Genomic DNA, 25,632 nt, shown 5'->3' on the forward strand with positions numbered 1-25,632 from the left:
ATTGGCTTAAAATAACAGCACTCCATAGTGTGGTAACAAAGATTAACGATAAAGAAGAAATCATCAGAGGAACCAATAGAAGAAATATACAAAGGGATGCAAAAGTCAAAACAAGGACTAGCAGGGAAAATTTACCGGAAAATGGTATCAGATAAAGATAAGACAATAACCTATTTACAAAAAACTTGGATGAAAGAAGGTCAGATAACAGAAAATAAGGCAAACAAAATTATGAAGGGAATAGAGGAAATTAAAGTGGTTAAATTTAATGAAATGGAGTATACATTTTTCAGAAAATGGTACAGAACACCAGCGCAGTTGGCAAATATGTTCCCAGGAGCGAGCCCCATGTGTTGGCACTGTAATCAGGGTAAGGGCTGGTTTTCCCACATGTGGTGGGAATGCCCAGAGACTAGAGCTTTTTGGACAAAAATTATACAAATTATAGGGAAAATATGTAAAGTTTCATTGACCATAAACTTTAATCTAATGCTAATGGGTACAATTGGGAACCCAGCAGTAAGTAAGGAGAATCAAGCTACATTTAAAGCTATGATATTGTCAGACTCCTCACAGCATCATAATGAAGTACACGCTTGTAGAAAAGGTTTACTTTATTTGAAGCTTAAGGTGCATAACAGGATCACTGTTCAGAATGAGAGGGGACTCAAACGGTCAAGCATGTTATAGTACAATCAAACTACTGAGGCCCAATTGCGGGGTTTCCCGCGCGCGCCTTTGGGCTTGAGAACTAACATTCCTAGGCAGCACATGTTATCTTATTCTCATGGCGTTTCATGAGAGCTTCCTTGCACTAACCCTAACCACATGGAGTAGAAAAGCCTTTGCCAAGGCTTTGGCCGTAGGCAACGATGGGAAGGGGATGGAGTGACCTTGCTTTGAGAAAAGGTCCACGACCTCCCATATTACAGTCATGGACTTGCTAGGCGGCAAGTCCGTTATAAAATCCATAGAGATCACCCCCCAAGGTCCCTGAGGAGTGGGGAGGGGTTTTAATAAACCCGGGACCTTCCCCGGACGGGGCTTACTCATAGCACATATTTGACACAAGCGGACAAACGCTGAGAAATCTTTGCGCATGAGCGGCCACCAGAATCGTCGTTATAGAAGCTGCAGTGATTTTACAAAACCTAAGTGGCCAGCTAGTTTGGCACCATGTGCAGACTGCATCACTTCCCCTCTCAGGGAAATGGGCACATAGAGTTTGTTGTCCCGATACCAACAGCCATCTTCCCTTTGAGTGCACTCTCCCACCCCCTCAAGCACCTCCTGGTCAGCCTCCGTGAAGGCGGATGCGAATTGGCTGGTCCATTGCCCAGGGCTAGTGGGATTTGGAACTGCAGGTGGAGCAGAAGGCAAATTGGCCGCTTGCTGTCAGGTGGTGACCGCTCCCCCCAACTGGGTGGGAGTGAAAACTGAGTCCAGTATGATGTCTCTTTGACTGGCATGTTGGGGGAGTTGCTAGCGAGTTCGACGAGCCCGGGAAATGATGGAGGGTGAATTGGAACTTGGAAAAGAAGTCAACCCAATGCAGCTGTTTGGCATTCAGGCAGCGGAGCGTTTTTAGAGTCTCCAAGTTCTTGTGATCTCCCCTTTGGGTAGTTTAGCCCCTGGCACCAACTCAGTGCTACAGTCCGAGTGCCTGTGGGGCAGCAGTTCGTCCGCTTCCTCCTCTCCAAAGACTCTGGCCAGATCACAATACTCAGGAGGGATGGACTGCAGTTCCTCTTGGGCGAGAAGGGCCATTGGTTTTTCAAGAGGTGGTCGTTGTCCCCATTTCTCGTCCCAACAGTGGGTTTGGCATCGGGGGGAGATGAATTGCACCCGCCCTTCTTCCCACAGGATGTAAGGATCGTGCCCATACAGCCAAGGGCCCCCCAAAACTACTGGGAAAGATGCCGCTGGGGTTACTACAAACGATCTAGATTCCCAGTGCTCTCCCACCCCCACCAGTAAGGGAACACTCTCGTATATACACGGGTCCTTCATGGGGGACCCATCCATCTGCATGAAAATTATGGGGTCTTTCAACTTAACCACCCCCACCTCCAGCCCAGCAACTACCGAGGGGCTTATCAAGTCTCTCCCGCACCCTGAGTCCACAAGAGCCTTCGCTCTAACGTGAGTTCCAAAGGCCGGGTTTTAAATGGACACAGTCACAAAGAAGAGGGAGGGGGTTCGCTCACCACTTTTGGCGCCTCGCTGGGAGGGTCCTGCCGCTCTGCGCCGTCTACGGCAGGACCGAGTCGTTTCCCGCCGGCTCCGTTTCCTCGCCGCTCGATTCACCTTCGTCCTCCTCTGGAGACGCTCGCAAAGCCTTGGCGAACTTCGGTTTCCCTGTAGGTTTCTTCAGCGGGGTGGTGGGGCGGCTTTTCCCCATATCAGCTTTCTCCTTACGTACAGGTTGCTTGCAGTCAGCGGCGAAGTGGCCCCTCTCCCCGCATTTTAGACACAAGCCCTGGTGCATCCGTTGCTCTCTTAGGACGTCCGGTTGTCGCGGCGGTTTGGGTTTCAATGGGGAGGGGGTTGCTCTACCCCCTGCTGCGGCAATGTCAAGCCTCAATGTTTGCAAACGATTCTCCGCACTCTCGGCTTCTTGCATCCAGGCCATCAGAGAAATCCAGTCTACGGACCTCAGTACCATCTCTCTGATCTTCGCGTTCAGGCCTACTCGGTACATTTCTGCGAGAACGTTATCTGGCCAGTTGGGCAACTTAGCTGCGTGCAGTTTAAACTTGGCTGAGTACTCACGGACCGTTCTCCTCCCCTGCTTCAGGGTGCGCAAGTACGCTCGCGCCCTTGGGCCCGCATTACGGTCCTCGAATTGGGCTCTCAGTGCCCACATGAACATGTCAGTCAGTTCAGGGCCCCTGGCATTATGAAGTCCCACGTACCAGGCGGCTGCAGCTCCTTGGAGTCTTGCGGCCACCACGTCGATACGGCCACTGTCATCTGGGAACAAGTGGCCCAAACAAGCTATAAATTTTTGCACATGCACCACGAAATAGGCGAGCTCCTCCGGGTTGCCGTCAAATGTCACCTCAATCAGGTCCTTTCGGCGAGGAGTCGCTTGGCCCCGGGGACTGCCTGGTCTGGGTGCCGGGATGGATACGTCTGGTTGTCTCGGAGCTGGAACTGGGACCGGTTGTTGAGGTTGCTGTGGTAACCCCGGTTGGCCGGGTGGCCCTTGTTGTCCTGGCCCCACAGGTCCCAGCGGCTGCTGGTCCCCGGGCGCCCCATCTTCCGGTCGCCTTCGCTCGAGCGCTTCTTTGATGGTTTGCGTGACTAATTCCGGGATGGCTTGCAGCATTTCTTCCAATGTTTGCTGTAGTCGTCTCACCGTTTGATCTGCCGTCTCGATCCGGTCCATCAACCCCTCTTCCGGGGAGGCTCAGCCACTCCTGGCCTTTGATCGGTTCGTCACCCACGACGGTGGCGCGGGTTCAAACTGGGCTCCCAGGGGAGGTAGTCCCTGCGCCCCCAGCCCTTTGTCATACAAACTGTCTCTCAGGGCATATCCCATGTGCAAATACGATTCCCTGGTGGTATCCGCATCGAATTGGCTCCAGCTTTGACTGGAGCGATCATCATGCCGGTATCTCGGGCCTCGCAGAGTCAGGAACAGGGACGCCGTCGACCACTTAGGGATGCCCCCCCACTCGATACGGTAACCGGTGGCTGTGTGGTCACAGGCACCGACGCCGTGGTCACCGGGGCATCTCCTCCCGTGTCTGGGTCCTCACGTTCCTTCTCATCAGGCTTGAGTGGTTTCCCCTCTCCGTCACTCATATCGATATCGATAGATTTGCTGAGATAGGGAAGGATGGATTCTGAACAGAATGTCAGACTCCTCACAGCATCATAATGAAGTACACGCTTGTAGAAAAGATTTACTTTATTTGAAACTTAAGGTGCATAACAGGATCACTGTTCAGAATGAGGGGGGACTCAAACGGTCAAGCATGTTATAGTACAATCAAACTACTGAGGCCCAATTGCGGGGTTTCCTGCGCGCACCTTTGGGCTTGAGAACTAACGTTCCTAGGCAGCACATGTTATCTTATTCTCACGGCGTTTCATGAGAGCTTCCTTGCACTAACAAGCACTTGCAACCACCTGTGGCCTTGGGAGATATAATTGTTTCGGCGAGCTACATAGACACGTGCATCTACGGTTCTACAGTTAAAAGCGAAAGCAACCAAGCGCATACAGAAATACAAAACATAATATTGGCAGCTTGCTGACAGATATTAGCAAGTAAAGCAGTGATTGCTCTGGGCTGGAAGGACAAGAGTAAATGGACAGTAGAAATCTGGCATAATTGTTTGTTTGATTTTATATAGTCGGACATAATCACGAAGCTGAGTTGGAAGACCATATGGGCAGAAAAGACCACAGAAATCAGAATGAAATGGAAGACCTACCTAGAATGGATACTAACAGAAGGAAGAAAAGACATTCAGTGCAAGATTCGGACTTTGTGCCCGTGGCTGGGATTAAAGGACTAGTGAACTGGAATAGCAAGGGAAGGGCGGGGGGAGGGATTTTTTTATAAAGTGATATGTAATGAGGCGACAAAAGTGAACATGTAATACACATAAAATGTTACATAAAAATAAAGATTTTTAAAAAAGGAAAAAAAGGAGGTTGTCAGCCGCTCTGAGACACCTTTGGGTGGTGAAGGGCAGGGTATAAACCCAATCTCTTCTTCTTCTTCTTCGACCTCACAGGGTGTCTGTTCTGGGGAGGGGAAGGGAAAGGAGGTTGTCAGCCGCTCTGAGACACCTTTGGGTGGTGAAGGGCAGGGTATAAACCCAATCTCTTCTTCTTCTTCTTCGACCTCACAGGGTGTCTGTTCTGGGGAGGGGAAGGGAAAGGAGGTTGTCAGCCGCTCTGAGACACCTTTGGGTGGTGAAGGGCAGGGTATAAACCCAATCTCTTCTTCTTCTTCTTCGACCTCACAGGGTGTCTGTTCTGGGGAGGGGAAGGGAAAGGAGGTTGTCAACCTCTCTGAGACACCTTTGGGTATTGAGGGACGGGGTATAAACCCAATCTCTTCTTCTTCTTCTACCTCACAGGGTGTCGGTTGTGGGGAGGGGAAGGGAAAGGCGGTTGTAAGCCACTCTGAGACACCTTTGGGTGGTGAAGGGCAGGGTATAAACCCAATCTCTTCTTCTTCTTCTACCTCACAGGGTGTCGGTTGTGGGGAGGGGAAGGGAAAGGCGGTTGTAAGCCACTCTGAGACACCTTTGGGTGGTGAAGGGCAGGGTATAAACCCAATCTCTTCTTCTTCTTCTACCTCACAGGGTGTCGGTTGTGGGGAGGGGAAGGGAAAGGCGGTTGTAAGCCACTCTGAGACACCTTTGGGTGGTGAAGGGCAGGGTATAAACCCAATCTCTTCTTCTTCTTCTACCTCACAGGGTGTCGGTTGTGGGGAGGGGAAGGGAAAGGCGGTTGTAAGCCACTCTGAGACACCTTTGGGTGGTGAAGGGCAGGGTATAAACCCAATCTCTTCTTCTTCTTCTACCTCACAGGGTGTCGGTTGTGGGGAGGGGAAGGGAAAAGAGTCTGTAAGCCGCTCTGAGACTCTTCTTCTTCTTCTTCTCTTGGGAGATAAGTGGGCAGTGGAAAAACAAGCAGATGAATGCCAGGTAGTCGGTGACAGGCAGGCCACCCTAACTGGAGGATACAGCAGCCTGAAGATTCTAGTTGGCCTGAAGATTATATAGGAGGAGATGATCCTTCAGAAAAGCAGGACCCAAGCCATGAAGGCCTTTAAAAAGCATGACCAGCGCCTTGAACTGAGCTTTTTGACCTTGTTCATGGCCACGTTTATTGTGGCTCTTTTGGAGGTCAGGGCCATAAGAACTTCCTGTAAGGCCTTCCCTTTTTCCTTGCGCTGTTCTCCCTCCTCAATGAACACTTGAGAAATACAAACCTGCAGGATCCATATAGGCTGCCTTTCTCAGAAAGAAACCAGGTGGAGCATGGCCAACATGGCAGCATGGCTGGGGAGGAAGAGTGTGCCTAGTCCCAGCAGGCCCCACTGCTCAAACTGACAGACAGGCTTCTCCATCCTACCCCCCAGGAAAGTGATTTCACCTGCAGAGAAGGAGCAATCTCAGCTGAATGGGAGGGGAGAGCTCTTGGATGGTGGGGATGGCAGAGGCTGCCTCACAACCTCAAGGCCACCACGGGAATTGCTGCACCACCACCAACTGCTCTGCCACCATTGCTTACTTGTTGACTTCTTTGCTGCCACCACCCTCATTCCTCCAATGCCCAGATTAAAGCCACTCTGTCCAGCTGATGACTCCAGCCCCCGCAGCAGTTCAATAAATGTGAGGGGGAGGAGTGAAAACTCTGGCTTCCAGGTCTACCTGGGAGCTCTACTCCACCTAGCAAACTTGGACACCTCATTGGCTGTTGGCTGCTGGTGGTGCAGCTGGGGTCAAACACCATAGCGCCCCATGTGGCCATGGAGGTGGAAGAGGTACCTACCCCCTTCAATGGCTTCCCAGCTTCTCAGCAAATGAGGCCCTGGGTTAGCCCTGGGGGCTGCTGCTTCATGGCCACATTTGTTGTAGAAGCCCTGGTTGCTCCAGAGATGTCTCAAAATATTTCTTTAGCACAGCCTCTCTGCACTTATTGCATGAGTCCCTAGCCAGGCTGTCAACAGCCTTCAAAAATCAAAAAGAACTTACTAACACGTCCAGCCAAGGGTGTTTTCAACATATCCATGGGGTGATGGTGTAACACTTCAAAGCTAGTCTGTGCACAAATCAACTACGTGGATCAGGGTAACCCATTTTGAGCCTTTGCTTGGAATGTAACGTCCAATCCTGCGATCCACACACTATACCACATTGCTGGATTCTTTCCCCATTTTAGCAACAATTATCATCAACAGTTTATTTGGTTCCAATAACTTTATAAATAACATAACTAGTAAACTGTACAGCAATACGAGACTAAGGTGGCCAGAGCGTCAAGGGTCCATTGACAAAAGTCCCTTCTGCCCCATCTCCAGAGCTCCATATTCTACTGGAACACTCTCAACCACACAAAGAGCTCTTCTTGATCAGGAAATCAACTGAATAGGATCCCCAAGTCTTTATTCACTTGCTATCTTACTGAATTAGAAATGGTTTTAAACTCTGTGTTACATATTTATGTCATTTACTTATCAGCACATTAAACTGGAGTTCTGTTTAAAAGCTGAAAAAAAATGTTCAAAAGAAAAGATCCCTGGACTAGTACAGCTTTGGGTTGCAAAATATGAACAGAAATACAAATACTTTTGTAATTATTATTCAACTTATTAAACTTTTTCCTGAAGTTCTCTTAATAATATACATACTAAGGAAATAAAACTTTTCCCACACATTCTTTATGAAGACATTTATCAATCAAGGCAATAAAATTAAAGCAGGACAAATATTAGACCTACATGGAGGTTGTTTGCCGTCTGCTTTAAAAAGTGAAGTCACCACAGGGTTAAGTACAAAAGTCTGCATTGAATGACAACTGCTGGTGTAGTCTCTTGATCAGCTATGGAGACCAAGGTTAGAGTAAAAGCCCTAGGATAGATATTACTTCAGCAATTTTTCCAATCATACACATACAGTAAGTGTGGGCAAAAAAATTCTGGAGCATTAGGCTTAAACAAACATAGGGAACATTCCATTTTATGCTGTGCAGATGGAACGTTTGCCTGCTGCAGTCTTCCAAAGCAAACTTGTAAGTCAGTATCTGATTTGAGCTACACAGTGAATCTTGTCCTCAGAAGAATATCTGTTTGGCATCTCCTGGACTCTGCTCCATGGGACAATAGGGGCATTTTAATCTAAAGACAAAGAAAACGGATTAGTTTGTTGAACATTTTTTCAGGACTGTTTTAGTTTCCCAGTCTGTGTGCGTTAGAAAATTCCTGTGCCTTAGCCTCAAATCGTGTGAGTTACATTACTCACCTGACAGTCAACACCATCCTTTTCATTTATTTTTAAATCAATCTTGCATGCCTATGCTCAAAAGAAGATATGCACAGGTAACCCCATCCCCATGAAAAAGACAATTCCATTCAGCAGTTTCTGAACCTCAACTAAGTTTTTGACAAATGTCTGCTGAGCAATTGGTCAATATTTTGTGTACATTGCTTATCTTGTAAGACACTGATTTATTCAGTACTGGTGCTTTTCAGTTCAAGACACAGTTTCATTATGATTTTTATCAGCAAAGAGGCATTTATCCAGCTGGAAGTTCATGAACTGTATAGTAATTGCAGTTATTGTGTCAGAAATGCATACCTGCTTAACATTTTATTGGTTTTCTCTACAGGCCTCTAGTGGCTTCTCACTTTAATTAATTTGACTAACTTTATTATCAACACAAAGACAATACATAGAAATCTCACACCATGGAAATGCATTTTAAATAAATCAAATCTATAAGGAGTCCTCTGTCAAGTCTCTACAAAAACAGGCAACATATAATCTTCTAAAAATATTGCTCTTATTTACCGTTGCCAGATATTCAACTTGCTTCCGTTAATTATGAATATAATGGTTCAGTTACTTGTCTTATAATACCTGCTTAACAACGTATTGGTTTTCTCTACAGGCCTCTAGTGGCTTCTCACTTTAATTAATTTGACTAACTTTATTATCAACACAAAGACAATACATAGAAATCTCACACCATGGAAATGCATTTTAAATAAATCAAATCTATAAGGAGTCCTCTGTCAAGTCTCTACAAAAACAGGCAACATATAATCTTCTAAAAATATTGCTCTTATTTACCGTTGCCAGATATTCAACTTGCTTCCGTTAATTATGAATATAATGGTTCAGTTACTTGTCTTATACCATATCTCATCTCAAAAAATTGTTAAAATAAAATAAAACATATTAAATAAAAATAAAAATATTAAAATAAAATAAAAATATTAAAATAAAATAAAAAATACTAAATGAGTAGGATTTTTACTTACTTGCTACCATTAAACATTTTATTCAGAGCATCTCTTGATATAATATGACCACAAACCAACTTCATAGGTGGGTTATTATCTGTTGTTTGCTGACGAAGGATGGGGCAAGCAAATATTGAATGATACCAGCACTTTTTACCAAGGTCAACTTCAATCTATATAAAAATAAAAGATCAATGTCATGGCCAGTTCTAGATCAAAAATTCACATCGGTATCCGTAATTTTAAAAAACGGTCAGGGTTGCTGTGTCTGATGTCCATGGCAAAGAGCTCTTGCTGATGAATGCACCTACTGCAGCCGGACAAACAGGGAGCTCACCTTCCTGGGAATGGAAGGCAAGACTATAAGTATTCGTGAATCATGGGAACAGAAGCTGACTCTCCCTTACTGCCTCTTTTGGAGGCTAGTGCATGCCAAAGAGAGCATGAATGTACACACACTATCACATAGAGTTCACCTTAGGGCTTCAAGGAAAATGATATCAGGATGGCTGTTAGAGGAGAAGACACAGAAGCTACCCTACCAAAGATCAAGTAATTCCTTCCTGATTTGGCACCTGCCTGTCAGGGATCACAGAGTTACACCTATATAGGAATAAAATGTTGTGGGGGGTCTTTCTTAAATGGGCCACTGGAGTTGAGCTTTGCTCTGCTGCTTCAGACCCACTCCCCTGGATCTATCCTAATGGGTGGCCCTGCTTGAAGAAAACTAGGTCTGGAGTCACCCTACTGCATAATGAACATTCATAGCTGACTGTGCTGAAGTGACTTTTATTCTCAAAAGAGCCAAACACTGAAAATGCAGCTTAGACGTTTAGAAGAGAAAGTCAGTTCAAAATGGAATTGACACGAGGGGAGGGGGGCCCTCCTCATGTTATGCTTCTCACTCAGAAAAGAAGGGAGGTGGAGCAAAGAAAAGCAGTGAGGTGCAACAAGACAAAAATGAAGTTTGTTCCCAAGCAGGAGAAGCACTGGAACCCGACTCTTCAGATGAAGGCAGAGCGAAAGACTGAAGCGAGGAGGAGGTTTCTCCTCTGAAGGGAATCTGCAGAAGGCCTCCACATTTTGCTGCCTGCACTCCTGCCCGGGACTGAGAAGAAACAGCAATTTCACTACAGATGAAATTTTTAGCCAATTCCCACAGGATGGAAGTGGTTATATTGGCTGTCTGTTTGGATACACAAAGGTACTCACCGGTAATTCATCTTTCTGATTCCAAACACCAGTGCACTGTCTCTGTTCAATCACAGCTTTGATATTAATCAGGGCAGGCAGCGCTACACAGCCTGCTGAAAAGCTGGGGAAGAGAGAAACCTGTTAGGACCGGAGGTTCTCTGGCAGAGCGAGACTTCAGTTGCAATACACAGAAGACAGAGCAACAGGTCCTTGCATTCCTTCATGTACTTCTGAACCATCAGTGTTGATAAAATAACATGCAACTATGAAGCATGATGAGATTTCTCCTGTTAAAATGTAAATGAAAACTGGAACTAAGAGTAGTTCCATGCATAAATGCCTGGGTTCATTTCCCTCTGTCTATGGTGATCCTTATTGGAGAGTTGCATGCATGTGAGCTGTAACATTGTCCACTTTTATGAAGAGAATGGGGGAAAGAAATAAGCCCCAAACAGGACTGTCCTAAATACACAAGCGCAATTTAATCTTCGTTACTGATGGCATACTACCAACGGAACCAAGGCCGAAGCCGTATGGCATAATTTGGGATAGCGAAGCTACCATTCAGCACTACATGGTACCGTAGAGACTCTGACACCCACGTTCTTCACAGAGAGTGCAACACAGAAAGGAACAGCCATCACAGGGGCAGAAGACTCCGGACAACTTGCCTTTATGGCAACAGTATTCAGCTCTCATTGTGGATGACGATTTGGGCAATCCATGCAAGCACAGTGTCCGGTCCCCCACAGCTATAAGTCCAATACACGCTTATACAAAGTGGTATTTTATTAAAGCCATGATAGAGCAGGAACAAGGTCACTGTCCAGAATACCTGGGCCAGGGTGGGCAAGGGATAATGTAAGACATTCAAACAGGACAATAACCAATAATTTTGGTTCCCGCCGAGCGGGCAGACTCCTGGGTTCGTGCTCAAAAGCCTGAGAATCAACGTTTCCTAAAACATAAACAATTACAGCTTCACAAGGTTGCAGTTCGTTATACTTCAAGCTCCTCCACACACCTGTTAACCTTGCTGATAAGCGTTGCCTAGCGTTTACAGACAGGAATGCATGACACAAGACAATACACTGGGAAGGCACGGGGAGGACAGGGCATGCGCAGATGCCTGGCAGGTCAGGGGGGGGGGGAGGACTACTAGTACACAGTCTTCTATGGCCGCTAGCTGACACACAGCCACTTTATCTGCAGCCATTTTGCTAATTCGTGGAGCACACTAGTAAGCACTCTGAGGAGCCGAAAGAACAAATCTTCACTTGGTTCTTCTGTCCACTTAATCATTACGAGTGGATTAAAAATAACTGAATCCCAACTCCCTCACAACAAAGTCTAAGAAAGAAAGTCACCAAGCAGAGGCACCTCTCAAAAATGGCCCATTTGGATGGCTAGCATTTCTTTTTAAAATATATATGTTCTCCTCTATTGGAAAAGGGACTTTTATTATACACTCTTCCTCCAGAACACCAACATTCCAATACATTTATTCACTCTAACAATCGGTTCCATTAGCGCGCGCGCATACACACACACACACACACACACACAGGCAAAAAAAGAGTTAAAGGGGAATCAGCTGCTGCCTGGGGAGGCGGTAGGCTCCCCGTGACTGGCCGTCTCCAAGCAGCGGCTGGACTGACGCTGGTCAGGGATGCTCTCGGCGGGTCCTGCATTGGCCAGGGGGCGGGACTAGGTGGCCTGCGTGGCCCCCTCCCCGCCCTGCGTGATTCTGATTGTGAAGGGACATGGAAGCCTCTGGGAGGGATCCATGAGTCATCCAGGCACAAGACACAGAAGGGAGAGAAAAGGAAGACAGACAAGAGAGGCCTGATGCCAGAAGGAGGCAGAGGCTCTGGGTTACCAGCGTAAGCAGTGTCATGGGTTACCCTGAGAGGACCCGGGAGTGACCCTTCAGCTAGCCCTGGTGAGTGTTGCACAGAAGGAGGCCATGGTGAACCAACTCTGACCAACCAACCCCTCAAAAACCCCAGGATGACTTTAAAGCATTTGCTTTCTAGCCCACCCCCCCCCCCCGCGAGCAGGCTCAGGGCAGGCAACAGCAATAGCAATAAAAAAAAGGTAAAGCCATAAATACAGATTAACAACTGAAACCGTATCAGACGGCAGCCAAAACAATACAGCCCAAAAGAGCTTTGTATTGGGTGCAACAGTGCATATTAAGATAGTATAAAAACAAAACGAGTGGGCCAGGGAGAGAAAACACGGAGGGAGGCCAGGCTAGAGGGTCACGGCTGTCCGCTAGGCCATGGGAGCGAGGGGGTGTTCTGGAATGTTACGTTTCTATGGTTCTATTCTGCTGTGTCTTCTCGGTTTCTGTTATCGGCCTTGCTCACACCTTTGGCCTTGGTGCCTAGTATAGTATTTTGCCTGGGAAGAAAGGCCCATTAGTCTGGTGGGCTTTTTACCTGGACCCTGACTGGCCCTGTTTGCTACACGTGCTTTTTTAGTCAGTTCTAACACGAGATGGTTATGATAATCTGCATACTCTCAATAATCCAATAAACTTTATTTCTTTGAATGAAAGCTGTTTGGAACTGATTGCTACAGGAGTCTGACAACTGCTGCCTGGTGGAACAGCCCCGTTTTACAGGCCCTGCAGGATTGGTTTAAGCCCCGCAGGGCCCAGATCTTGCTTGGGAAAGCATTCCACCAGGCTAGTGCCAGAGCCGAAAAGGCTCTGGTTAAAGCTAGACAGATGTCTATCTTTGGGGCCGGGGACCCACTAGTTAGCTGAGTTAGTGTGAGCTAGCTCACAGTTTTTTAGCCTCCAGCCCACAGATTTTTGTCCTTGCTCAGGAAGGATGGCTCCAGAGCAAACTAATTTATGTAGTAGCCAAATCACCCTCTCACAACTTTACTGCCAGTAGCTCACAAAGTAGGATTTTTGCTCACCAGACTCCACAGCTTAGAGGGAACATTGCTAGTAGATTTCAATCTGTTGAATACAGAGAGCTCTCTGGGGGATGTACCAGGAGAGACGGTCCCTTAGATATGCTGGTCCCAGACCATGTAGGGCTTTAAAGGCCAAAACCAATACCTTGAACTTGAGTCAGTACTCCCCCTGGAGCCAGTGCAGCTGGTGGAGCACTGGTGTAATACAGGCTCTTAATGATGTCTCAGTGAGAACAGGAGCCACTACATTCTGAACCAGCTGGAGTTTCCAGGGCAGTCTCAAGGGTAGCCTTGTATAGAGCAAGTTACAGTAATCTAGCCTGGAGGAGACCACTGCATGGATCACTGTAGCTAAGTCTAGGGGAGAGAAGAAGGGAACCAGTTGCCTGAACTGGTATAGGTGAAAAAATGCTAGTGGGACAACATTTATGATTTGGGCCTCCACAGAAAGGGAGGCATCCAAAACCACACCCAGTCTCTTCATTGTTGGCGCTGGTGTCAGTAACACATTCTCAAGAGCTGGGAGATGGATGCCTAACCCTGCATTCCCCCGGCTCAGGTGCAGGACCTCTGTCTTCGATGGATTAAATTTCAGTCGGCTCTGTTTCTCTGTTTCAACCAACCAACCATTACTTCGCACTTGCCCACACTGAACCTCGTTTGCCACGATGATGCCACCCAGCCTCTACAGATCCCTCTGGAGCGCCTCACAGCTCTCCCTGGTTCTCATCACCCTGAACAACCTAGTGTCATCCACTTCACTGCTTACTCTCAATTCTAAATCATTAATGAACTAGTTAAAAAGCACCAGACCTAAAACTGAGCCTTGTGGTACCTCACTGCTTACCACCCTCCACTGAGAAAACTGCCCATTTATACTCACTCCCTGTTTCCTGTTAATTAACCAGTTTTTAATCCACAAGAGGACTTGTCCTCTTATCCCATGATTGCTGAGTTTCCTTAGGAGCCTCTGAGGACAAACTTTATCAAAAGCTTTCTGGAAGTCTAGGTAAACAACATCTACTGGGTCACCCTTGTTCCCATGTTTTTTCATCCTCTCAAAGCACTCTAAAAGGTTAGTGAGACAAGATCTTCCCTTACAGAATCCATGCTGATTCTTCCTCAATAGCTTTTGTTCATCGATGTGCCTACTAATTCTATCTTCTATCTGAACTTCCAGTATTGTAGGTTTAAATAGTCTCCAAGCTTCCCAAATGGATTTGACCTTCCTTTCAGTTTCTTCTTCATATGTCCCCTCACTTGAGAGAAGTTACCCCTTCTACAGTTGAACGTGGTTATGTTGGTCTTTTTGGGCAACTCCCTATTTACATAAATGCTAAACTTAATGGCATTATGGTCCTTATTCCCAACTGGTGTCATCACATTTATATCTCTCACCAGGTCTTATTACTTATTACATAGAAGATGGAGCGTATCTATTCTCTCTTGCTCCGAATTGCAAGACTAGATCTAATGGGTGGAAATTTCAAGGGAGTCATTACCAGCTAAATATCAGGAGAAACTTCCTAACTGTAAGAGTGGTTGAGCAGTGGAACAGACTGCCTCGGGAGGTGGTGGAGGCTCCTTCGCTGGATGACCATCTTCCGGGTCTGTTGTAGGGCTCTCTTTCAGCTATGCTCCTGCAGAGTGCAGGGGGTTGGACTAGATGACCTGCAAGGTCCCTTCCCACTCTAACATTCTATGATTCTAGGACCAAGTCTCCCCCCAGTAGGTTCTGTGATCATCTGCTCCATGGCACAGTCATTGAGAGTATCTAGAAACCTAACCTCTTTCTCGTGGCTTGAACACATATTGACCCAATCAATGTGTAGGTAGTTAAAATAACCTATTATGATGGATTTCTAATAAATGAAATCAGTCCCAACTCCTGCATTGTTCCCCTGCACTGCTGTATTTTCTAAGGAAATAAATTATTAATTTTATTTCAATTGGTGTAATTCATATTCATGATAAGATTACTTCTAAATCTCCACTGGGGTTCTTAGCAGAGCTATTTTAAAGGATCCTGGAAATGTCATAATTTTAGATCATGTGCCAGTCACGTTATGATGTAAGTAGAACTTAAATCACTGAAAGGGAAAACACTGCCAACTGTTTACTTGTGGGTAAGAGACTCATAAGAAAGGACATGGAAGATTCTGTCATGGAAAATGCTGGCTCAGTGGATTCTTTGGTCAATTTTTAAGAGCTCATTCAGAAGTGAATAAAAAAGTAAAGGTTTCCCTTGATTGAAAGCTAGTCGAAAATACAGGCTTATTAATAATGTTGTCTTTACAAATAAAATCCAAAGGGCAACAACAGATGAGCTGAAATAATTCAATAAAGAAACAATTCAATAAATCCAAAGAAATAAGAGTTACAGATTTTTGACATCAAGTCAGAGTTGACTTATGACACCCCTGCAGGGTTTTCAAGACAAGAGGTGTTCAGAGGTGGTTTGCCACAACTTCTCTGCATCACAACCCTGGCATTCCTTGGTGGTCTCCCATCCAAATACTAACCAGTGCTGACCCTGCTTAGCGTCTGAGATCTGATGAGATCAGGCCAGCCTGGACATTATTCAAGAAATGGAAGGAAAACAAAGCAATCATAGCTATTAGGAGGGAAAAGATGTCTGCAGTTAAAAGAAAGTAAAAGAAGCTTTGCTGTGCTGCTTAGGGATGGGCATAAACTGGCTGATGAACTAAAGTTTATCATGGATTTTGGCCAGTTTGTGGTTCACGAAGCAATGTCCATGAACTGAAGAACCACCATGAACTTCCATGAATTTTTATGTAGTTCGTGGTGGTTCATGAAGAGCAGAAAGCAGCCATTTCACTTCTGTTTTCTCCTCCCCATGGCTTTTCACAGGGAACAGAAAGCAATGGTTTAAATGGCCCCCTGCTTTCTGCTTCCCACCGCTTTTCACAAGGAGCAGAAAACAGCAGTTTAAATGGCTCACGAACCAAAAACGAACTGGTTCAGTTCACAGGTCAGCCATGAACCGAACTGCAAAAATGCAGTTCATGCCCATCCCTACTGCTGCTAGGTTTGGCCCTAACTGCTGCAGGAATAGGGAGAAAGTCACTCTTGTTTCCATCCTTGCAAACAAACAACACCACAATCAACTGAAAAAGAGCAAGCTGACAGCTACACAGTGGAATCTTGGCTTCCTGGGATATTTCCTCATGGCCAAAAGAATAGGACAATATATGATTGGTCAATTGATCAATAAGCTATGCCTATAGGGACTTCTGGAACAGTATCGCCATGTCGCCCTTAGGACAAAGGAGGAGGAGCCATGGGACTGAAGGTATTTCCCACTGAAGGTCAAGTTTTGACATCCAACATTGTTCTTTGTGTGAAATAAAAGATTGAAGACGAATTGTTACAGCAATCTTCTTCAGGTACAACGTCCATTTCTCAGTTCTCTCTACTGAAAGGAATTTAGGTAAATCTGCATTCCTAAGGTATCGGGGCCTAGGTGAGGTTTACAGGGCAGTCCTATTTTAACGTTAATATTTTATATTTGTTTTTATGTTGTTTTTACCTTATTGGTTTTAATGTTGTAATTTAGGTAAATCTGCATTCCTAAGGTACCGGGGCCTAGGTGAGGTTTACAGGGCAGTCCTATTTTAACGCTAATATTTTATATTTGTTTTTATGTTGTTTTTACCTTATTGGTTTTAATGTTGTAAGTCACCACAAGACCCTTTGCCACAAGACCCCCAATGAATAAATAAATAAATAAATAAGCAGAGTTACATCCTTCTAAATCAGTGGGTGGAGCTCCGCACAGGGTACACTGTTAGGTAGCCAACATTAAAATAATCAAATAGGAAAGCCATCGTACCTGACGCTTAGAGGCGATTCAACAGAGAGTCCCAGCAGGGCACAGGCATCCCTCGTGAAGATGTCACAGATGTCTGCCCACTGGTTTGCATCCAGCAAATGGACATACGGTGAATTTTCAATTCCCTGCCTCAGGTAGACTAGACTTCCCATCAAAATCTGAATATCTGTGAAAGAACAAATCTGAAGATCAGGTATGTCACAATATATATGCAAAAATAAATTCAAGCGTTCAAAGGTTTATTTTAGAAACAAGAACAATCTAAATACACAGAGGCAAACCAGCTTGCACTTATTATTCATACGATAGCAGGTCTAGAAAAGATTAATGAGGCACAATTCTGGTGGAATACAACACATGGATTTAGAGCGCAGGTTAGACTTTTGAGAACCACTCCCCAGAAGCTCTTTCATGGATTCTCAAAACCTGAACGGAGGAGTTTCCAGCTCATACCCTTTAGAGACCGTAGAAGGGTACCACAAATCAGCAGAAAATGTCTGCCTTATTGTCATTCAGTGCAACATGAAGCACAGCACACAAAAAAGCTGACATGGCATAGTGGTTAAGCGTGTCAGACTAGGAGATCTGGGTTAAACTCCCTGGTCACCGGTGAAGCTCAGTGGGCCACCTTTGTTGCTGAGAGAATAATAAGGGAATGAAGCAGCAGGTCTCTGCCATGAGAAACTAGGAGGAAAGGGACAGTCAACATTTTCTTAGTATACAGGAGCACAACTGTTGGTTTCAGAACCTGTCAAACAACCAAAGTTTGTGTTTTAATGTTATTTTACTTTTGTAACCGTTTGCATCTGTAGCAGTCCCTCAGGGGCTAACTTCAATAGATAACATCTCTTAAGAAGAAGGCTGTTAAACAACAGTTTCTTAAAACACTTTCCTCCATGTCCCTTGCCTTTGACATTATGCTGAAACAATTCATAGCATAAGAAATGATATCTAATGTGACACAAATCACAGGAGGCTCAGAACAGAGGAACGGAGACAGACTGTCCTCAGGACCAATCTTCAGCATCATAACCAGACCAGTCAGAATAGACTACCCACAGTGGCAAAGTTTCTTGATTTACAGAAAGGCTGAGCCATCTTTGAGATCAGGGACCAACAGGTTTAATACATGAGGAACAAAGTTTGAGTCCAGTGACACCTTCAACACTGACACAGTTTTATATCCTGGGTAGAAGCTTCCATGTGCACACACTCTTCTTCAGAGACACTGAAACGGACGTCACGTCACCAGCCTTTACACGGAGGCAAGGTGAAGAGGATGTAGCCAGGAAGGGACAATTTAAAAGAGGGCCATAGACAGTCCCAGGAATGATCCAGATAGTATAGTTAAAGAGGCAGAAAAAGGTGGAGCCATTGTCCTCATGGACAGATCAGACTACATCCAGAATGCCCAAATACTGCTTTTTGCAAACAACTCAGATCCCACACAGGAATACAAAAAACAAAACAAAACAAGATTACAAAGGTTAGGGTTAGGAACAAATCCTTTCAGACATCCCCCACAGGAGCCTTGACCAGGTACCTTTTATCTTGTACCCAAAATACACAGACCCGGCAAACCAGGACGCCCCATTGTTTCAGGCACTATCGGCATTATCACCATGGGGGTATCTGGATTCACACTCTGTTTAAAACCCCATGCCATCAACATTCATATCAACGCATGTGACACCACAGTCTTTGAACAGCCTTCCAGAGAATACTATTTTAGCCACCATGGATGTGGAATTCCTGTACACCAACATTCCACACACAGATGGATTACAAGCCATAAGAAACATGATTTCTGACAATACCACAGCTGACTTTGCCACAAAACTCTCCCATCACCACTTCAAACCCTTCAGATAAATGGTGCACCCAACATGGCCCCACAGTATCCTAATACCTTCATGGCTGACTCAGAGCAATGCTTCCTGAACGCCCACCCACTCCTACCTCTCTTATACCTGTGATACATCGACGACATCTCTATTGTCCGGACGCATGGTAAAGAAGCTGTGGGCAAATTCCACCAGGCATTCAATGACTTTCACCGCACCTTCAACCTGACCATGAACCAATCTATGCAAGAAGTACATTTTCTGGACACTACTGTACAAATGCATAAACACCATCTTATACCAGAAACCTACTGACCAACAAATATTTCTACATGCCTCCAGCTACCATCCTAAACATACCAAATAATCCATTGTATACAGCCAGGTTCTATGTTAAGAGCCGCATCTGTTCCAATCCTACAGACAGAGATTCTCACCTGAGGGATCTACAACAAATCTTTTTGGAACTAAAATATCCAACTGATGAAGTCAAGAAACAGATTAACAAAGAGAAAACCTGTTGCAAGACAAGCCCAAAAGAGACAATACCAGAACACCACTAGTGGTTACATACAACTCTCAACTCACAATAGCTCAATGCACCATCAGTGACTTACTACCTCTACTGGATAACGACAGTTCTCTTTCACAAGTAGTGGGGGGGGGGGGCAAACCTTTTCTCACTCACAGACAGCCTCCCAGTCTTAATCCACTCCTCACCCACAAAAATTCAATATCTAATTTGAACATGGACACTGGTACCAGAGCTTGCAATAAATGCAGATGGCAGCTTCGTGGCCACACCCAGACAACATAATCACTGGACCGAACATCAACTGCAGTCCTGGGGTAGCCAAATTACAGCTTGGGAGCCGCATGTGGCTCTTTCATACACAGGGTGGCTGGGGAAACAAAGGGGAGGCATCGGCCTCCCTGATTGGTCTTCCCTTCCCCAGCCAGTATTGCCCTCCCTGAGTAGGCTTGAGGTGGGGGGGGGGAGCAGAGAAGGAAAGCAACTTTAAACACATTCTCAAAGCGTTCTCTCTCTCTCTCTCTCTCTCTCTCTCTCTCTCTCTCTCTCTCTCTCATTAGCAAACAAGTAAAATGTGTGTGTAACATTTGTTCATGTTTGTGGCTCTCAAACATCTGACATTTAATCTATGTGGCTCTTATGTTAAGCAAGTTTGGGTTAGGGTCTACATCACCTCAGGCTCATTCAATAGGTCATATTCTAACACTGTCTACACTATTAAATGCCAACAATGCACTTCAGTTCTCTACCCAGGGCAAACAGGTCAAACCCTGTGCCAGAGGATAAAAGAAACACTAGACTGAGAAACCTGTAGGGGAACACTTCAGCCTCCCAGGACATTCGATGGGGGACCTCAAAGTAGCTGTTTTATTGCAAAGGGACTTCAGAAACAGACCAGAATGGGAGATTGCCGAGTTACAAGTTATTACAAAACTCAGGACAGTGGAACCCCCAGGGCTTAACAGAGACAGCGGTTTCTCATCTCACTACACATGCTAAGGTCATTCAGTTCTCGTATCTGTTTGTAAACTCCTTTATTATGATGTATGCTAATTTGCTGCTATTCACATGTCTTACCAATCGCCTTCATCCAATCTTAGCTATATTTACTGGTTAATTACTTGTGCATCTTGACTTAACTGGCCTTTCCTAGTAACAGCCTCCTCACCCACTGCTAACTAATTGTGATGGTGGGTGACTTCTGTTTCAGTGTATCTGAAGAAGCGTGCATGGACAGGAAAGCTTATGCCCAGGAGAAAACTTTGTTCGTGCCTGACTGGACTCAAACTTTGTTCTGCTGCTTCAGACCAACATGGCCACCCACCTGAATCTAGACTCAATGCATACTGAACTTCCTAACTGAAACCAGTGGAACTTAGACGGCTTAACTTTGTCTGAGTAGTTGATGGCTTTTCATAGTCTTCAGTCTCAACAACAGGAAGGAGTCAGATGCCTCTATTAAGAACCATCAGAGAACCATCAACCCTTGGGAGGAGGAGAACTAGGGAGCCACAAGTCCTGTGAGCTCAAGGGAAGGCTCAGCAGCACTCGCATCCCTTGAACAGCCCCTCCTTGTCCCCAGACTGGAGGTGCAAATCAGTTTATGAGATGAGATGGGGGAGGCGTCTGGAAGTATTCTGCTGGGTTGGCACAATCCCCTGTGCTTGCTTAAAAGCTTCACGGAGCCTCCTAACCCTCGGAAGGCCAAATCTACATCTTTCATGAATATAAACACAGAGCCTTTACCAACAGAGACAGCATTGACAGGGCATGGACAAGAACGGAGGACAGTACAGGAGTCTTGTTATTTTTTGCCTCTTGCTTTAAATGCTACAGCAAAGATCAATTATGAACTAAAACCCAGAAAAGCAGGAACATAGTAGATTCAGTATAAACCCCCATTTTAAACAGGTTGCTTACCTGTCACTGTTGCTTGAGTGCTCACCTGTGCATTTGCAGTGAAGCGCCTTGCACCTGCACATAACAGTGATTCACAAATCTCTAGAGCAAGCTTTCAGGCACAAAATCTCCTCCCCTCAGAGACGCAGCCTAAAGGGGCAGAGTCACACCTTCCTGCTCAGCCCCTCCAACAGTGTGCAGGAAGTGAGAGGGGAGGTGGGTGGGTCTCCTCCCCAACGGGTAACCAAAGTGGCTTGTAAAATTACTCTCCCCGTCTCCATGATATGTGGTAGGTCAGGATGAGAGAGGCTACCCAGGACTTTTCAGCAACAGAGTGGTGATCTGAACCTGGCTCTCCAAGATCCTAGTCCAGGGGTGGCCAAACTGCAGCTCTCAAGCTGCACGTGGCTCTTGAAGCCCTCCCCCTGCTGCTCACGAGCCTCCCCACTCAGGACAGTGGGGGTGGGTGGGTGGCCGGGAGCGCCTGGGCTGCAGGTGGCCTGTGTGCTCCGGAGCGGGCTGCTGGGGACTGTTTGGGGTGGGGTGGGCAGCCAAGAACACCTGGGCCGCAGGCAGCCTGGGTGCTCAGGAGCAGGTGCCACGACCTCCTCAAAAACCCATCTGATCAAAGGGGTGGAAGAAAAGACTGCAAGTATGCTCAGTTTTGATTAAGCTGCTTTGCTGTCCATAAGTAACTGTTCCTTAACACTTGTTGAGAGCTGTTTAAAAGTGCACGAAACTCCCCCACCTGTAAGTAGGCTTAGGGATAGGAGACATCAGGAGCTGGCTAGCCGAAGAAAAGAAGCACTGTAATGATTCTTTGTTTTATATGTGTGTGTGTCTCTTTAAAAGTTTGGTTGCCTGGCTGTGTGATAGAATAGAGTGGTTGAAGAGACAAGTGTGGTGTGATTGGTGATTGACAGAGAGGGGGAGGGATTTTGGAAGTGTTTCTGAGTGGATGAATAGGTATGTCTGTCAAGAGTGACAGTTAGAGGTTTGACAGTTGATGAAGACAGCTGATAAGTTTTTGGTTTTTCGTTCTGAAGTCAGGGAGAGAAGCAGTCTTGTGGGTGATATAGGAGTTAGTTCTGTGTATGGGAAAAAGTTGAATGTAAAGTAAACAGTAAACAGTAATGTAAACAGTAATGTAAACAGTAAAGTAAAGTTTAAGAGAACAGAAATTATATGAAAGTCTGAGTGACAGACTGGAGGGAAACAAGAAACGTAGATGATCTTGAGTTAAAGAGTTACAAAGTTACGTGATAAATCCCTGAAGAGGAAGGGAGCAGAGTGTGTGAGACACCAAACAATTTATCAGAATATTCACAATACCAGTTACTTTGTTATACCTTTTTATTTATGAAGTATTTCAATAAATCTACTTTTATTTAAACATACCGGCTGAAAGGAATCCTTCCTCAGGAACACTTAGTACCTTGAAAACCCTTAAACTCGACCTACCTACCCAGTAATAGAAACAGTATGGTATAAAGGTTTGGAAAGCCTTAAATTTCCTGGTGGCAGCTGGATATCCCCAATATAACAAAATAAAAAGAACACTTTTAAAGTGAAACCAGGCCTCCCCAGATAAGGGGTTGTCACAAACACGTTCAAGAGGGCGGAGATCCTTGAGCCCTGAGTTTTAACAGCAGCCAGGACCTCGCACAAAGGTGCTAATGAGGTAATGGGCCAGAACACTATTTAGTAGGGCCTCTGGCCATGAGCAATTTGTGCTGGCAACCTCGTTCGTAGAACCAGAAGCTCTGCACCTTGATTCCTGTTTGATTCTGTGGCTTTTGGACTCGGCTTGTGTTTTGACTGCTCTGGCTCCTGACTTCCAGCTTTGAACCTGACCACGCCCTCGGCTTTGCTCCCTGTATTCTGACCTCTGGTAACGTTTGACTACGGCTTTGTCTGGTGTTTTGGGACCTGTTTAACGCTCCGCTGACTGCTCTCCCCGCTGACCCTCGGACTTGTCCTGTGACCCACCCTCCCAGCCTGACTCCCTGGCTCTACCGTGACAGCCATGTTATTTTACCTTTTTAATGGTCCCACTTTTTCACCAACTATTCTTTCTGGCTAGAACAAATGCCTTATCACTGTGAGGGTCTTAGCTGCTCTCAGAGACTTCGCCTTTTTAGCAGAGCAGTAACTGAAACGTTATCCCATTTCCTAGTTAGTTGCCATTAGCAATCTTGTGGAAGAGCAAGTTTCATAGTGCCTTTACTGTGCAGGTTTCCCTGCTGCTTGCATGATTTGCACCTGCCATACCTTTTGGCTGGCAATGACAGGAGTACAACTCTGGCCACAGCAACGTTCACATTTCATGCTCTTAGAATTAGGCAGGCACACGTTAAAAATAACAACTCTGGGCTTAAGTGGGACTACAGATTCTTTTTGTTTTACCAAGGTGCCTTGGAACATGGCAAGACCAGGACGGTGCTGATAACTAGAGACATTTGTTCTGTGAATCCAGCATGGGTTGGAAATACTGTAGAAATTATATATTTGTAACTCTCACATGAAGCCTGGCATAGCATACCATTACGATGGCTGATACCATAAGACCTAAAAGTCTCCAGATATGAATCACAATTGTTGACAATATTAATGAATGTTAAATCCAAGTCCATGAGAACAGTGCACAAGTAGAGTAGTGCTTTGATAAACTTGTGGGGAAAGGTAGATCAGGATGCAACTTCTTTCCATTGTCAAAGGTCCAGATAGATTTAAGATGCACAGAGCTGTTCTTATATGACAAAAAAAAAAAAGATGAATGGGAAAAGGCAGGCAAGAGCCAGTTGATCTATATTAAACTGGTAACCCTTCAACATCAACTGGGTAGTGGGCATCTCCCACAGGAAACTTTAGAAACTGAACCACTGGACCTTACCTGAAGACTCTTTCTCTTCAGTGGGGGCGAAGCCATCCAGGCTGGTTAGGTCACGCCTCTGCTTGCTCAGGTAGCGCTATGCAAATTTTTGTACAGCTCCTATTGGAGAGACCTAGGCTGACCCTCCAGTTATGTCCAAGCCCTGCTGTTTATATCATCAGCTTTTGTTTTGTTTAGTCCTTACTGCACATTCCCTTGTACTTCCATTTTCCTCCACACCTTGTTTCTAAGTTTCTATCTTTTCCATCTTTTTTTTGGGGGGGGGGGATGTGGATGACATCACCCCCACAGAAGAGAAAGAACCTTCAGGTAAGGCCCAGTGGTTCATTCTCCTTCAGTGGGGCAGAAGTCATCCAGACTGGTTAGCTGTACCCAAACGGTGTTTCTGGGTGGGCTCTATGTCCGGATTTCAAGGTTCCACCACTTGTTGCAGCACCCTCCTTGCAAAGGCTGCTTGGGCTGATGACACTTGATCTATTCTATAGTGTCTCATGAAGGTGGAAACAATTCCCATGGTGCTGCTCTTCCAGTGTAACCCCAGTGGAGAAGGCTGCCCTGGTGGAGTGCGCAGCGATCGCCCTTGTTGGTGTCAAGTCTTGCACCTCCTATGCCTCAGTGAAGCATTGCTTGACCCAATAGGTGATAGTGGCCTTGGTTTGTGACCTATGTGCAACAAACAGCGCATCCGGCTGTCTGAACATGGTCGTCCTGTCCCCATGCACGCCCAACTTATGCCCTGCCCTTTCCTTTGGATGCTTTGGATTTGGATAGAAGGGCCGTGATGTAGCCGGCTGGTTAATATAAAAGGCCAAATTTTCCCCGGATATGAAGGATGGGCCTTCCTCGTAGATGCCCTCCTGGATGATGTCATGACTATCAGCAAGGCCACCTTCTATGATAAGATCTTCTGTTGACTCCAGAGGCTTGGATGGTGGTTTGATAAGCGCTCGTACTACCGTGGAGAAACTCCATGCTAGGAACCTATGTTGGACTGGTGGAGCCAATTGCCTTGTTCCCTTGAGAAATCTCTTTATGTGATTGTTCATGGACAGGTTTTCTGAGCCTCCTCTGTCCAAGGCAAAAGTTTAGGGCTGCCATCTGATGCTTTAGCGTGCCAGGCTTGAGACCCGCTCCATACTTCGAATAAGAATGTCCCTATGTCCCCGTACGCTGGCTGAAGAGGATCCGGCTCCCTGTCGGCAGTCCACCTCTTCAAGGCCGGCCATGTGAGAATTAAAATACATCCTCTTTTGGATGCTTTGTGGCTGGAGAGAAGGGCAGGAGTCTTTGTGGTTGATTTTGGTGAAAGGCTGAGTTAGCTGTGGGCCCAAAGGGAGGGTTTGTTCTGAATGTCACTGAGGAGATACACAGTTCCCTTCTGGTAGACTTGCTATTTCTGACACCTTCTTGGTGGGCATTTATTTCAGTTAAACTGAAAAACCACCAACTTTAGTCAGGACAGAATCAGAAGCCTCTCCTAGTACAAGGCTC

The 25,632-nt window shown here is 45.8% G+C and overlaps 1 protein-coding gene across 2 annotated transcripts in view; it reads right to left on the reverse strand.

The window, feature by feature from the left end:
- Nucleotides 1-6,942: 6,942 nt before the first annotated feature.
- The window catches only part of RMND5A (required for meiotic nuclear division 5 homolog A), a 61,810-nt gene continuing 43,120 nt past the window's right edge, over nucleotides 6,943-25,632 (reverse strand). For both annotated transcript variants that reach the window (XM_015406949.1, XM_015406950.1), the window contains exons 6-9: nucleotides 16,974-17,139; nucleotides 10,208-10,310; nucleotides 9,014-9,168; nucleotides 6,943-7,867 (exon numbers count right to left, since the gene is read on the reverse strand). In XM_015406949.1, the coding sequence (XP_015262435.1) occupies nucleotides 7,804-7,867; nucleotides 9,014-9,168; nucleotides 10,208-10,310; nucleotides 16,974-17,139 (488 nt within the window). In that variant the 3' untranslated portion in view covers nucleotides 6,943-7,803. The remainder of the gene's footprint in view (nucleotides 7,868-9,013; nucleotides 9,169-10,207; nucleotides 10,311-16,973; nucleotides 17,140-25,632) is intronic.

Source organism: Gekko japonicus, unplaced genomic scaffold (genome assembly GCF_001447785.1).
Source record: "Gekko japonicus isolate JY-2015 unplaced genomic scaffold, Gekko_japonicus_V1.1 scaffold1469, whole genome shotgun sequence".
In the NCBI taxonomy this organism is placed as follows: domain Eukaryota; kingdom Metazoa; phylum Chordata; class Lepidosauria; order Squamata; family Gekkonidae; genus Gekko; species Gekko japonicus.